Source organism: Necator americanus, chromosome X (assembly GCF_031761385.1).
Source record: "Necator americanus strain Aroian chromosome X, whole genome shotgun sequence".
Taxonomy (NCBI): Eukaryota; Metazoa; Nematoda; class Chromadorea; order Rhabditida; family Ancylostomatidae; genus Necator; species Necator americanus.
The window spans coordinates 8,423,088-8,437,831 of NC_087376.1; the positions used below are offsets into that span (position 1 = coordinate 8,423,088).

At 39.3% G+C, this 14,744-nt stretch overlaps 2 protein-coding genes across 4 annotated transcripts; one reads left to right on the forward strand and one right to left on the reverse strand.

Annotated features, from left to right (window-relative positions):
- Positions 1–245: 245 nt before the first annotated feature.
- Positions 246–8,092, reverse strand: RB195_021852 (uncharacterized protein; the record flags this gene model as incomplete). 2 transcript variants are annotated; one of them, XM_064208767.1, is made up of 6 exons in its annotated part: positions 246–288; positions 354–481; positions 1,208–1,330; positions 1,449–1,540; positions 5,431–5,587; positions 8,048–8,092. In XM_064208767.1, 6 exons carry the CDS (start codon positions 8,090–8,092, stop codon positions 246–248), a joined length of 588 nt encoding a protein of 195 aa, XP_064064648.1. The 2 variants fall into 2 exon arrangements, with proteins under 2 accessions (XP_064064648.1, XP_064064649.1); XM_064208768.1 differs by lacking the exon at positions 8,048–8,092 and adding an exon at positions 6,220–6,228.
- A 574-nt stretch (positions 8,093–8,666) lies between these two features.
- RB195_021853 (uncharacterized protein) lies at positions 8,667–14,611 on the forward strand (the record flags this gene model as incomplete). 2 transcript variants are annotated; one of them, XM_064208769.1, is made up of 6 exons in its annotated part: positions 8,667–8,699; positions 9,857–9,960; positions 11,276–11,346; positions 12,818–12,870; positions 13,014–14,378; positions 14,435–14,611. In XM_064208769.1, the coding sequence occupies 6 exons, from the start codon at positions 8,667–8,669 to the stop codon at positions 14,609–14,611; spliced, it is 1,803 nt and encodes a 600-aa protein (XP_064064650.1). The 2 variants fall into 2 exon arrangements, with proteins under 2 accessions (XP_064064650.1, XP_064064651.1); XM_064208770.1 differs by lacking the exon at positions 8,667–8,699 and having other exon boundaries at positions 9,860–9,960.
- Positions 14,612–14,744: the final 133 nt, after the last annotated feature.

Below are 14,744 nucleotides of genomic sequence, written 5' to 3' on the forward strand. Positions count from 1 at the left end.
AATAGCTAGATCGTTACTGTATGTTTGTATATGTATTCTTTTATGTGTCTTTCTGCTCTGATACTTTCATTCCAAGCTCAGTTCGTGTTCGTACCGGTCTATCATATCTCAGTCTTATTAATGATCAACGCTTTCTTTTAATATGATAAACAATAGAAATTTTTATACTTTGATGAAATATATAGTTTGTTTGTACGGAAATAACTTGATAAAACTCTATATGACGACCATTTTATATCGTTTTCCTAGGTTTCTTCGCTACTTTTACGCCGTAATCGACAACGAACTCTGAAAAAAAAAAAACCCGGATAATAAGAAGATAATAAAAACGTGATGAATTCGCACATCCTTACCTTGCTGAGGTCTGATTAACGGTTTCTTCATCATCATCCACACACGAATTCGCTATCGGGGCTGACCGTCTACTGTTCTGCAGTGAACTGTTTCGTTCTATAGAAGTGAAATCAAATCTGGGGCGTGTCTGGAATACACCTTTTATGAAAGCCGATCTTATTTGAGCAATTTCTTTTTGTAAAGTTTTCCCCTAAATTCTTATAAGAAAGCAAATCTTTCATCACTGTCTTAGAAGCGCAGTCGGAGAAGAGTTGAGATGATCTCTTCAACCCCTAATAAAGAGAACTTTCATTTACAATAATATGAAAAACCCCAAAGAAACGTGAAACCATAATACAAAACTATCGAAAAAAGATATACCATATTTTGCAGTGTTTGAATTTTCAGAAGATATGAATGAGAAGGAACTTTAGGTTGATGTTCATTGCTTGGACTTTATAGTATTTTTGGTATAAGGCAGTTGGGAAACTACGGAGTCTGGAAGATGTTATTCCCATGTAGTTATTATTGATTCCAACCTACAGAAACCCAGTTCTTTTGAAGTTGATTTAAACCCCTTTAAAGGTTGAAACTTGTAAGAAACTCAGAACATATCGATGCATTTTCCTGAGTTCTTGCCATGGGAATGTTTACCAAGTTAAAACTCACGAAACCTTGCTTTTTTATAAACGCATTTTGACATGTCTAGACCATGATAACACTAACATAAACTTAGTTCGTGTTGGATCTATGTTGAAGTAAAGAGGATTTATTTTGTAAAAATTTAAAAAAATGGGATTCTGTACGAATGTTCTTCGGTGAAAGTGATTGTTTATTTTTCTAAGACAAGATTTTATCGAAACTCTTTACTCACCTTCACAGCTGATACGCCATGAATTCCAGCCAGTACTGTTCGTGGATCAAACGATATGCTTACAGTACCCTGTGGTGTTGTTAATGTGGCCACAGCACCTCCTTGAAGACTCGATGGGACCACCTCAAAAAACAATGGTTCAAACATGCTAGGTTCTCCACAAAGCTGCGGTAGGCTCCGACAGGAAGGAGTACACCGCAGTAACTCAAATGAACAGATTCAAACTGTAACCGCTTCTAACCTCTCCATGTTGACTGGGTTCAGCTAAGTCATCGTCACTGTCTCCAGACGATCCTACCAGAACATCGTGAGAGACACGCTTTCTCAGTGCTTCTAAATTAGAAGAATTAGACGAGGTAATCATGCCTGATTTTTTCTCCTCTTCTAAATATAACTGATAATGAGGTTTCGAACCAACATCAAAGTTTTGAATTCCAAGAATCCAAGAGGCCTCCGTCGAAATTGGGAAAAGATCCGAATGCCCTTCCATCTAAGCAGGTAATAGGACTTGGGAGGATTCCGTTACTACGGTATTGTCTTTTGTGAAGAAGGTAAACATTCGTAACTTGTTTACTATATTACAACTTAACTTTTAATATAGTAAATAGACAGGCGATAGATAGGGAAAGCTTTAGAAAAAGAATGAGCAAAAAAGACCAAAATTTGGGTGCGATGAACAATGATGGTGGAAACGAGGCTTAGTAGGAGCTTTCAAAAAAGGTAGTTTTGAGTTTCGGGACATTTTGAAATCCAGAAGTTGATCTCTCAGCTATTTATGCGGAATGCAAACAAAGAATAGTCGTTAACTTCTCTTTCTAGACATGTCATCAAAAACACAGCATCGCTTCTATCGTGCTGAACGCTAAGGACAACGACAACAACCGACGCGATGCCCCATCAACGTATAATATTATGTAACGGCTGGTTTTGCAGTTCTTCGTAATGAGCTCAACGGGAAGTTTTTTTTGTGGATCTTGACATTCAAAGTACTCGTGGCAAATTTCAATCTTAGGATAGTTATATTTGCTTGTGCGCTGATATTGTGTGTTGCGAGAATGTAGAGTGCATATTTTACACTAGTACAGAGCACTTTCGAGAGTATCCATTGCCGCTTGTGGTGATTAGACTTATTAGGAACCATGTTCCGCCTATCCAGTAATTTCCAGGAAAACATCAATGACGTCAGTGTAATTATTGTCTTTGAATAAAAGTACTATTTCCGTTTGTCTCATTGCGCATTTCTTTCAGTTGCTTTCCGTAATATACTGTAGCAGTTCCTTCTGAGTACGATCCAAGTTTCGAAGACCTACGTTGGTAAGAATGATTTTCCGCCTTTTTTAGTATCTGGGGGAGCATCATTGACTTCAGTGTAATTGCTGTCTGTTACTTGGTAGTGATCATGGGAAAACTACTTTCGTCCATGCATTTTACTGAGCGGCCAGCTAACGCCAGACTCTCGCGGTTCTTTCGCCTTTTCTGATCAATAAAAAATAAAATTAGTAGAATTAGTGACACCTTCTGTAAATTTTTGCTACAAAATTGAATTATTCTTGTCCTACCAACTTGTTTTTTTTGTTCTTTTCATTAAAAAAAAAGAAGTTTGGGCATTGATGAAAGATTTAATAATTTTCTTCCTAAAGATTAGTACTTCACCTGGAGAAAATCCCAAGTTGGATAAATTTACACCCATATTTCTTGGCTACCGCTTCAATCTAAAAACGTGACTTGATAAATTGGATATTTTCATCCTTTTCTCCAGCAGTTAACATAGAATGATGTGCAAACATGAAGCTACGTGAACGTCATCATTACAGTGGCAGCGTCAAGTTTCTACGTCAGAACACGTGATCTGATAGCTACTATTTGTACAGCAGTTTGCATGCTTGTTTCCAATTTTTAAAGGAAGGATGTTACCGATCTGATACAAACATGCAAGAAATAGGCATGCAGAGGAATGTATAGAGGTGGAATGCAACACATGAATTTCTCAAGCCTATGCAACTGTTCATAACGTCTCATTCCTTACTTAACAAATCCGGATGGAACTATTGCTCGGTTGTGCTGTACCTATAACTCTGCCGATTACAATTTTTGCGCCATCGCTCCTAATGTGCGGCTCCCAGCGTTTTTCTGGCGTCAGCACAGAAATTCTACGCCGAGGAACCCGTCTCAGCCCCTTCTATCGAATTCTGTTGCTGGCACACCGATTCGACGGCGAGAGACGGTCTCTCTGCTCTACGATGTTTCGCTCCTCATACATACATATGCAAACGCGACATATTTATTTTGGAGCATTATATTCCTATTCCCGTTATTTTAGAGCATAATATTCCTTCCTTCTATACCACTATAACATCTAAGCTTTCTCGTGTTCGTCCCCAACAATTGATATAAAATGCTATGATAGTGCTAAACGACGTGAAAGTCATCTTCATAATCATAAAGATTAGGATAGAGACCGCGTAAGCTTACTCCTGGTACAGCGTGCGCCTGCGCGCGTTATATAATTTCCGAAGAAATTATCTGGCAAGCATGATGAGTGTAACGAATAGAGGAGTGGACATACGGAGGAGTACATTTCGCTGTAGGCAACCCGTATCACCTTATTTTACTGTTTTCTGGTATTGACGGACTGTGACGTCCTGGACCCGTCATACCCTTTCTACCTCCTGGTACGGGCACATCTTCATGTCGCCGTGGAATACGTTCCACTAATTTCTGGTGCTAACATGCCTTACTGGTGCCGTCGGATGTGTCTCACCCAATTTTACTTCTCTCTGGCGCGGGTGCACCAATCTAAGCATCAGTAAGCTGAACGATGGTTTTGCAGGCGCATCTACCTGACGCTGAAGAAGTCGTCCCACCAACCTTAGTCTCGCGGACGCACAATCTGACGTTGTAGAACTCGTGCCACCATATCCTCCTGGCTTCTGGCGCTGACGCACCACTTCAGCATCACTAAAATCGCTTCACTTCCTTCTGACAGCATATCGCTCACTTGACGTTGATGGATACGTCCTATCCTGATCACACCTTTTCGGGGCGAAAAGATGTTTGGGATCTCACCTTAAACACCCCCAAAAAATAGAAAAGAGAGCTTGTTAGAATTTTAGACTACTAATTTTTCTTTTCACAACATTATAAAAAAGTGGGAGCACTGGAAACTTTGCAATTAATGACAAAAAGTGACACAAACACACACTGGCTGAAGTAGCAAACATAACCCACATTGAAGAAAACCCGAACGATAGAAAAGAACTCTTTATATGAATACTGAGATGATGATAAATTTCAAAAAAAAAAGCAAAAGAAAGAAGGGAAGGATTCAATTTAATGTATCAGGTTACACCTATAATAAATTTTCACATTCAATATTTTTTTAGCTGTGTTCAAGTTAAGCTCTTGAACATTGCGATGTGTTTCCACTGCAAGGGAATTTAGGGATGTAATTGTTATTCTTAATTATGTTACATCAGCAAAACTTGGGGAAAAAGTCGTTGCGAAAGATATTGGCTAGAGATGAATCATGAATAATGATTTCTTAGTTTTTTTTTGCTTTATGCAAGCAAGAAACCCTTGAAAATCTCCAGAAGAAATATTTCGAATGAGAATGCGATTAGTTTATTATTTATGAATGAACAAGGAATTTCAACGCATCTGTATAAGCAAAAGACTAATCACTTTTAATGCTTAGTAGAAGTGGAGGGAAGCATGCTCACAAATGTTTTTATGCTCGTCTTGACTGCAGCTCATCGGCAGAAAGCTCGCCAAACGAGTGGGTAGCGCTGATTCAGCTCCTTACGTTGGGAAATTATCATCATCTTTATGGGTTATTTTCTGACAAACACACACAACATATATATATATATATAGAGTAAAGGATAAAGTTCCTGGCGTTAATCAATCTGCTTCGGATGCGCCCTCCACGTTCAATTCAGAATTGTTTGAAGTTTACGAACGTGTGATCCGCCCATACAATGACTTGCGGTGGCTAGCCGGTGTGTCAATTCAGTGTTCTTATCCTCTCAGACAAGTCTGGTACCAACTTATCGACCCCGCAGGGATGGAAGGCTTGGTGAGCACCAGGGCGGATTCGAACCTCCAATCGATCGTGCAGGAAGCGGAGCTTCTAGTAGTTAAGCATAGAATGAACGGCAGAGGCGTCGCGGACACCCGGAGCAAACATACCTCTATACGTCATAGTAATAATGGTTGGAACTCACGTAGGTATTTCGTACGGAAATCCTCAGCAAGCGAGGCAACTTTTTGCAGTTCGATCAAATGAGTTCGGAGAACAATGATCGCATCTTTCATGAGCTTATCGATTTTCTCATTACCAGTAGTCGGAGACACTCCATTAGATTCGAGTTTTCGAAAAAGCTGAAATAAGTGAATTCCGCTCTCGTTTACTATGTAGTTACGGATAAACTTCGGTTATCTAAGTAAAAGCATGGATCACTTCCTTATACTACATTGATAATATCAACTATTGACACCATTTCTTTTTATTTGTTAGAAGAATCCGAGAACTGGATCTCAGAGGTACCCTTTTCCCATATGGTGCAATTTTTAACATTTATAGGATTGAAGAAATAAAATTGCCGTAAGTGGAATTCAAAACTGATATGTGTGCAAGAATTTTCAATCCATCCCTAACCTTCATTGTACAGTTTCATTACCTCATTTTTACAGGTGTAGAGAGTCCATTTGTTACATGAACTGAGGCTTAGGATTCTTGGAAATGGGGCATGGCTTAATTTCCTTTTTCAATCTGATATATGCGCAATAAGCCTAACCTCAAAACAACAAAATTCCGCTTTAGCAGGAGCAAGGACCGCATGTAATTTAGGTATCGGTAGCGAGAACAGAGCTTTTTTTCAGGTACATTCACTTTTCCATAAGTTGCCTGACCAGCTGCAGCTTTTTATCGTCGAATATTACTTGTATGAATGCAGTTTTTTCTAAGCACAAGCAAAAAATGGTAAAATGTCTGGAACTGTCGTTGTACACACATGAATCATGCTCTTCAGGAGGCAGAGCAAACGAGTGTTGCGTGCTTATTGACGTTGAGTTTTTCGTGACGATGAATCTTGCCGTTCTGTTTGCTTGGACAAGTCGTCCTCATAACAGAATGATATGCTTTCCTTTGTACGGAAATCCATCGGTTGTATTGAATACTGTACATCGTAACCTGTCAAGGTTGGAAAAAATCGCGTAAAAAGCTACTGGCAGGAGATAAGGTCTGAAACCTTCAAATCCTCTCTGAAACCGGGTAGCGATTCGTTTTTACATTCTTTAGCTGATGCTATAGTATCCTAATCTTTTTCTGAAAGAACGTGAAGCTCTCATAATATAGAAGACTTAAAGTGACAGAAGTTATAATACACTATTCATTATTTTTGCGAACAGGGAGTACATGTACAGTATCCTGAACGGGTACCTATTCAGTACTGTCAGAACCAGCTTCGTATATGGGAGAAAAACGAGGCGGATGTTGATATACAGGGGTTGAGAGCTCTTGAGAACTGGAGATTGATGGAAAAATATAAATAATGGTTGGTTGCAATCCATATATATTTGTATAACAGAGTGTTAAACAAAATATAAATTTGTTGGGAAGTATTCACTATTCCCCGTTATGTTAAGAAGCGTCTTTCAAACAGCTGGAAAATTCGCATTCTAATTCCTTCAATCATCTAAACTTCAGATTCCCTTTTCTGCTTTCAATCACACACGTTTTTTCTAATATCGAATCAATTTTCATTGCAAGAAAGGTTTTTTCCCAGTTCTATTAAGTTTTTGCTTGTAAGAGAGAAAATTGTTGTTCCTCTTTTTATTACGTGCATTTTTCATTAACATTTTTTTTTCGTTTCTACAATTATCTACTCCGTAAATAAACAACTCTTCCATTAAAAATAAAAAAAAAACAGTCCAATCTATCTAGAAATATTGAATGATAGATCGCATAATGTGGATTCTTTAAAGATTTTAAACTCATATGGAAAGAGGCGTGGATAATAACCAAGGCTCTCGTCAGATGTATTAGAGCATTTGTGCAATTACGTCTTGTCAAAATCAACATTTTTATCGCTCATGATAATGGAACGTTTCTACATTGCGGATTTGATTGTATCTCGAGTGGACTTTTCTGGATTTAACAGTATGAGCTTAGTTCTGACGATATTCCCAAACCGACGCGTTCAGGATGACTGGAATTCGAATGGAAAAGTTTGTAGGAGGGAAGTAAAATGCTGAGGTGTTTTGTGATAGTGTGCCTGCGAGGTTTTTAGATAGAACCTTTTAATTGCCTGACGTTTCGGCTTTTTCGCCGTCTTAAGAAGCCTAAATAGGACGGAAAAAATAAAGTGAAGACGGCGAAAAAGCCAAAACGTCAGGCAAATAAAAGGTTCCATCTAAAAACCTCGCAGGCACACAATCATAAAACATAAACAGAATATGCTGAGGTTTCAAGACAGGAGAACATTCGAACTTCTAAAATGCTGAGGTTTTTTCTTACGGTCAAAGATTTAATGAACGTCAAAAAACGCAAAAAGTCGTAATGCTGCTTGTAGAACAAGTATTATTTTGGTGATTAGTGCTTCAACAAATCAGATAAGCTCAACGAAGGAAGACACCGCAATTTTCGTTCAAAAATAAACACCAAAGATATAAAAATAAAGCTTCTCTGAGAAAAACGGAAGATAAGCAAAGCGTTTTCTGCGCTGATAACGGCAAAAATTTGTTATTGAACACCAAGACATCCAGTTTACTTTTTTTGTAATTAATGAGGTTAACATAATTATTTGAAAATCGACAAGAGTCTCTAAAATAAGAGCTTACGTGATCAAGCACTGTATTGCTAAAATCTGTTAATAATTTATCCATTATTTTTCGTAGTAAAGAAAAAAAATTGACGTTATTGGCCAACTGAGTCGGTTTGTGCACGATTAATGTCTTTAAGTATGTCGAACCCGACGGTTAGACATTTCTCGGCGCATGAGCTGGTTAACCGAATGACGAGCATTAGAGGCTTGGATCGAGTTAGTCGAGAACAACGACTACAGCGAGTGTTCCGGACTAGGAGAAAAAAGTGATTGAATAGGATCGGCCGTGCATTGTTACAGAAGATTTTACCTCCACTAGCTTTCTACGTTCCAGTCAAAGTAGTTCTTGAAACTCCAAAATGTTCAAATCCCGCCTAATCCCTTCGTTCTTTCTATAATAAATGCTCTAATCTGCTTAGCATTACCATACTTTCATAATTTTGTATTAATTTGTATTTTTTTTCATACGGTACTACCTCATAACCTTTTTCCTATGTATACTGTTGTTTTTTTCTGTGACTTTCGTACGTTGTGAAACGTATGTCGCGTATGTGTGTAGTATTCCGGAAAATCCGGTAGGCGGGTGAGTGCGGCGACGAAGGCGACAGCGTTGCTCTGCGTGTACCCTCGCTACGATGGTTATGATATGCCGGATTACCGTGATTCTGGTAAGTGAAACACTTTCAAACATGAGTTACATTTTTGGATGTGAACAACGTTATTTTCATATTTATACGTATTTCACGGATCTATTTAATTTGCATAACCCCAAATGCAAGACTAAAATGTCTTTAACCATATCATTACTAGAAATTTGAAGGATTACAGTATTATTCTTTTACAGAAATGTTTTTTTTTTTCAGACGTTAGATACGCTTCGCTGCATTCCAGCTGTTTTGTCTATTTACACAAACGTCAATGAATTGTAATTCGATCCTCTTATTGTGCATGCGTGAACCTTTAATATTTCCAGAAGAGAAATAATTACATGTAAGAATAAAAACAAGTATACGAAATTCAATAGATGAATACTTGATTCTATTTACTAAAAATAAAAAGACACAGATAATCAATTTGCCTCGATGTTTCGTATTAGATTTTGTTTCTGGATGAGTTAGTGGAGAGGTTAACTGTTCCAGGAGGAAAGAAATCCGGCTTCAGCTGACTGTTTGTGCGGTAAAGCCGATTGCTTGCCTTTGCAAACAATTAAGTGTTGACGTGGGAATGCGAAAATCGACCAACACTCGAAAAATCAAGCAAAGTTGAATGATATTTTAAAAGAATTCCTTGGTGATTATCTTAAATTTGGCACTTAACGCACACTCTTCCACGTCGTATTCCACGTTCATTAATATTGTGATAAAATTTTTCTTGAAATAAATAAAATCAAATTTCAATGCTTACACTATTCATTCGCCTGATATAGAAAAGAAAAGTTTTCAAGCTAATTTTAGATCTTTCTTATTGCTAGTGAAGCCGACTTTTTACACAATTCCTGAGAGATCCGTTTGAATTTAAAAACGCGGATGAAGATCAGCATGATTGCTTTCCTTTTTTTACTACGTCGGCATTTCTTTCTTTTTTTCTTTTTCTCCTGTCTCACTCCTAAGACTTTCATTCTGCAAAAGAAAAGTCACTAATGTGTAGATTTGAAAGATTTACAATAATAACTTATTTTTTCGGGTTCAACATTTGCTAATGAATTTTGTTTGTCTTACTTAACTTTATTGTTTATCACTTTGCTTATCACATAATTGCTCTTTAAAATAACTGTGAATTTATTTCACTTATAGGTTAGTTCTCCAAAATTTCCATGCATTTTTAGTTTATGGCCGTCACCTATGCTCTCCAATGTACACTTTGCGAACTTCAATACTTCGTTCCGCAACGTATAATACCTGTGCAAACGTTTTCTTCAAATAATCAACGGTACGTCTTCTTTCGATTTTTTTTCCTTGTAAATCAGTTCCGAGGAAATACACATGATTTGCAGAAAATTGTCTGAAAGTGCTTCATGAAGCAGTTACCTTTTCCGGTTAAAGGCATCAGCCCACGAATCTGAGGTGGTACGGATTTCACATGGACTACGACTACGACTACAGATGGAGTATTCGTATACGGGATAGTAGATTATGGAGAGAGGGGCGGTGATTCGTACATTTCTTCCTAATTGGCGCAAAAATGGCCCGGAAGATGCGGTGCGTGCACAAGGCTTGCGCGCTCCAATAGAACCGGAGCGCACTTCCGGGCCGTGTTTACGGCAATTAGGAAGAGATGAAAGGAATCACCCTTCTCTCAATAATCTGCGATCCCGTATACGAATACTCCACTACCTCAGATTCGTGTGGTGATGTCTTTAACTATTTCTTAAAAGACTGCCATAAATCTTAGAATACAATTACATATGCCACCTCTCTAAGACCAGGTTTTCTTGTAACTCATTCAGAGCTTTCTTCGATAACCACGAAAAAAAATAAAAGAGAGAATTTCGTTAAAAAAAAAATCAATAACGCCTGCAACGATTTCGAAAAAAAAATGATCTCTCGGTCTCTAATGTTCTCATGTGTGTGTATTTTAATCTCTTAATACTTGCTTTATTTCCTAAATTGCAATTTCGAATTTTGAGAATTTTGAGAAGTACCACGGATTTTTCCCACGCCTCTTGTTTTGCTTGACTTAAGTTTTGATTTTATGTAATAAAAAAAGATATATCTCAAAATAATGATTGGCAATCTATAAGATAAGTATTTGTTGAAACTCCCGAACAAACTTCGGGAATAGATAACGTTGAGTTCAATGTGTCTTTTTCTTTCTTTTTCATTGTTTTTTCTTCGTTCCTTCTTTACGTTCGGATGCAATTTTTCCACGTTTTGGTCTACGATCGATCTGGAGCGTGAAATGGCCGTGGAGCATATCAAAAGTAGGAAGATGTAGTACAAAGCTAATAAACAAATAAACAAGCATCGAACTACTAATGACGGTAAAACTCTGCGGATCGTAAATGATTGTCAGCTAAGCCTATAGCATTCCCAGGTGATTTAGTCTGGAAGTGAAATACTGCAATAAATGATAAAATAACGTAACATTAGACAAATTTAGTTGATCACAAACTCTTAATCTCTTCACTTTTTTACAACTTTCCCAACAATGCAATCCCAGAACTCATTGTTGAACAAGTACAGTTTATCCGGAGTACCTACATATATGACTGCTACTTGACATCGATATCATTTCACTATTGAAGGTTATGTTGTCCGACCTATCCGCAACAAGCGCAGACGAAGCAGGTTTTTGTATGGTACGGGACCACCAACGGTAAGTCAACGTGTGAACTCAAAGAAAGCGTATCAAGGGACTATGTTGGGACCGTTCCACGAATAAATAAGTGCAGGACGTTGTTCACGAGTATTAGTGTGGCCACCATCAATTCCTCTGAGCAGTCCAGAAGAAGGAGTGTGAAACAACTTTGTGTGATCCCGTGCACCTATCGATACAACTTATTACGAGGAATAGAACGAAGAAATTCCGCAACGAGTTTACGATTATGCAAAGGGAGCAACTTTTGGAGGTGATTTGAGCAATATTGATTTGGCGCGGATGGACGCTGGACGGCGACGAAGGCGACGGAGTTGTCCGTCTTCTATCGCGTTGTAATTTGCATCGTTGGGGAGACGGAGATAAAGAAGACTGTTTCACACGGTTTTTCTGGATTATTATGAGAATTAGCTGCGATCGCGCCCATTTTTATTAACTAAACTCCTACCCCTGTCTACTCTCGAGAAGATACTAGCACTAACAATTTCTTGGTGCCGCCGCCTGCTGCCTTCAACTATAAGTAGCCGAATATTATTGAGTTTATGACTTCTTCATTCGCAGAAAAAAGTCGACAACGCAAATTTCTAACCTTATAAAGGGACCAGCTATATAGTTGGATCAAAACGACATGAAGCACGTTGCGTAAGCGGTCGCGCTCGGAAGCGATGCGGTGGAGACAGCGATTGGAATCGGGGTGGGACCATGGCGAACTGCAGAGGTGGGTGGCGGTAGCGGGAATCTTTACACGATCCCAACCGCTACGCTCGACCGCTCCGCTTCGAGCGCAGCCACTTGTGCAAATTTCCGTGCTTCATGTCGTTTTGACCCGACTATATAATGATACACGGTAGGTATTGAATGTGTTCAATCTGATGATCCTCAAAACGTAATCGATGTGAAAGAACGGAGAGAAGAGGGAGTCTATGTGTCAAGTCGAGATGGGAGGTGCATTGCGGTCAACTGGTGGCGTTCCCCTGATTGAATACATTCTTTATCTAGAAAAATATTGAACCTTGTTTGTTTACAGAATTACTAGCAACGAAACTGCTACCTTTATCCTTGAAAAAAAAAAGAGAATTATTTGGCGAAAGTTGCACAGCATTCGATGAATTCGGTCAAACCTCGCTTCACTAACTGATGGCCATTCTACAGTTTTTAAAAACAAATACGGTTTCTCTATCTGAACACAGCAGTCTTCATGAGTCTCGATTTTGTTTAGCTGTCTATTGACTTATTTGATTTCTTTAAAATAGCTCCATAGTCTATCTCAATTTTCTTTCCTCCTGAAAAATTGAAGGTATCAATTTTGTGAGGTGATCCTCCTCTACCAATACCAATCCTGATGTGAGCGATTCTTTATGAGCAAAAAGTTCTAGAAACATGAAACTTGTGTCGCTATAGTCAGTGCAACATAGTCAGCAGTATGTGCAAACACTGCATAAGTCGTCGATACACTCGTTCACTGTTCCAGGAAATGGTCAACGAACAGCAGGGATTTTCTCAAACGTCACCACTAGCGTACAAGTAAGCAGACAGTTGACTAGATAATAGTAATAATCACAAAATCCGTAATATCCTACGTATGAACTTATGAGTGATCAATAGTTATCATCAGTTCATCAGTTATGAATCATAATGATTCAACTTCTTAAATACTTTCACTTCAGCAACCGCAGCAACAATATCAACAACAATCAACGGAACCATCTTCTCAATCAGGAATTCAAGGATTCACCTCTTCACCCACACAACAAACATCATTCCCTGTTGTACAAGGCAGTGAACAGATTTATCAGCAGGGAAATCTGGGGCCAATCCAGGTTTCTGAACCTGGAAACGATCCTCACTATATAGACCAAACCATAGGAGGACAAAACAATTTTGGACCTATCCAATTCCAACCGCAGGCTGGGGAGAATGGTGCTCCTACTGGCGGCTTCCAACCAACTAATGTAGACAGGGGAACAATTAACAGCCAATTTCAACTGGTAACTCCCGATACTGCAGCTTACAATAATCAATATCAACAAGGGAATTCGGCTGCAGGATCTTACAATAGTCCAAACGCAGGATATCAAGCCCAATCCTCAAATGCAAACGTTGAGTTTACTCCAGTGCCAAATCTGATCCAACTCCAACCAGTAACACCAATCCCAAACTCCTATGGAGACGAAAATCCACCGGCTAATGGGCAGTACTGGCAAACTTCGGGACAACTCTATAATGACGCGAACACTATGATTCCGAACCAATCTGGAATCGGGGAAATGGGCGCTCAAAATGAATGGATCACTAATAGTCCCAACAGTCCTTCCGGAAGTGGAGGTTCTCAGATGCAATCAAGCACGCCTTCGAATTATGTCATCCAACAGCAATGGAACAACGGTCGTGGATCGCCTGGAAATTATGAAGCATCGACGCAGTCCGCTTCTAATCCCTCAATTCAGGAGCAATGGAATGGAGGTTATTCATCGTCGAATTCAGCTGGGTTGCCACCACAATACTACTTGGATACAACTGTCCAACCAAATAATAACTACATGATTTCATCCTCGAACTCTGCCACACCACAACCAATCCAAGAAACGATGTTCCCATCTGCTACCCCTGGTCGGAATCAAGGAGCAACGTCTGGATCTTCGTATATTGGTCCTAATTTGGAGGCGTCTACGTCCGGAGATAGTCGATTTAGCGTAACTCAACCATCGTCAGCGTTGGGAACTACGTCGAACTCATTTCAGTATTCCACACAAAATCCGATTTCAGTCATATCTCCAGCTAACGGCATACAACAGACTTCAACTCTCAGACCATACAATGATGGACTGTACTCAACTTCGCCACGCCAGCCCGTCAGCGAGTCGACACCTCTGTTCGCCACTTCAGCAACAAATTACGCAGATAACATAAACCCTGCCTACGTCGCTCCTTCCGTCTATCAAACAGCTCGGCCGGACAGTTCAACGCAAGGAGCACAAGTTATCTCGACCACTAATTCACCTCAAATAGGAACCGGGACTTATGGTAACCAGGTAAGAATAAAATATTTGAATGATTTCGTGAATGTTATGTGACACCTTTGATAAAGGGAAGAATTTCTCCTGTTCCCACGAGTTTCGGAACGTCTACACGATATGGGCAAAATGCTAATGGAGGCTACGTACAACCAGCTTCTGAGGCAGTATTTGGGCAGAATTTCGATAATGCCGGAGTTGCGGCGAGCCAAAACCCTGCTGTATTGGACTCATCAGCTAGAGTGAGTTAACATTAATTCACACATTCGTCATTTGCTTCGGGAACTACAGTGGCTGCACTCAACGCGAACGCGTCGCGTCAGTCCTGTGGAGCGCGTTCGGCGGCGGTCGTGTGTATAGTTATAGTCGGGTCAAAACGACATG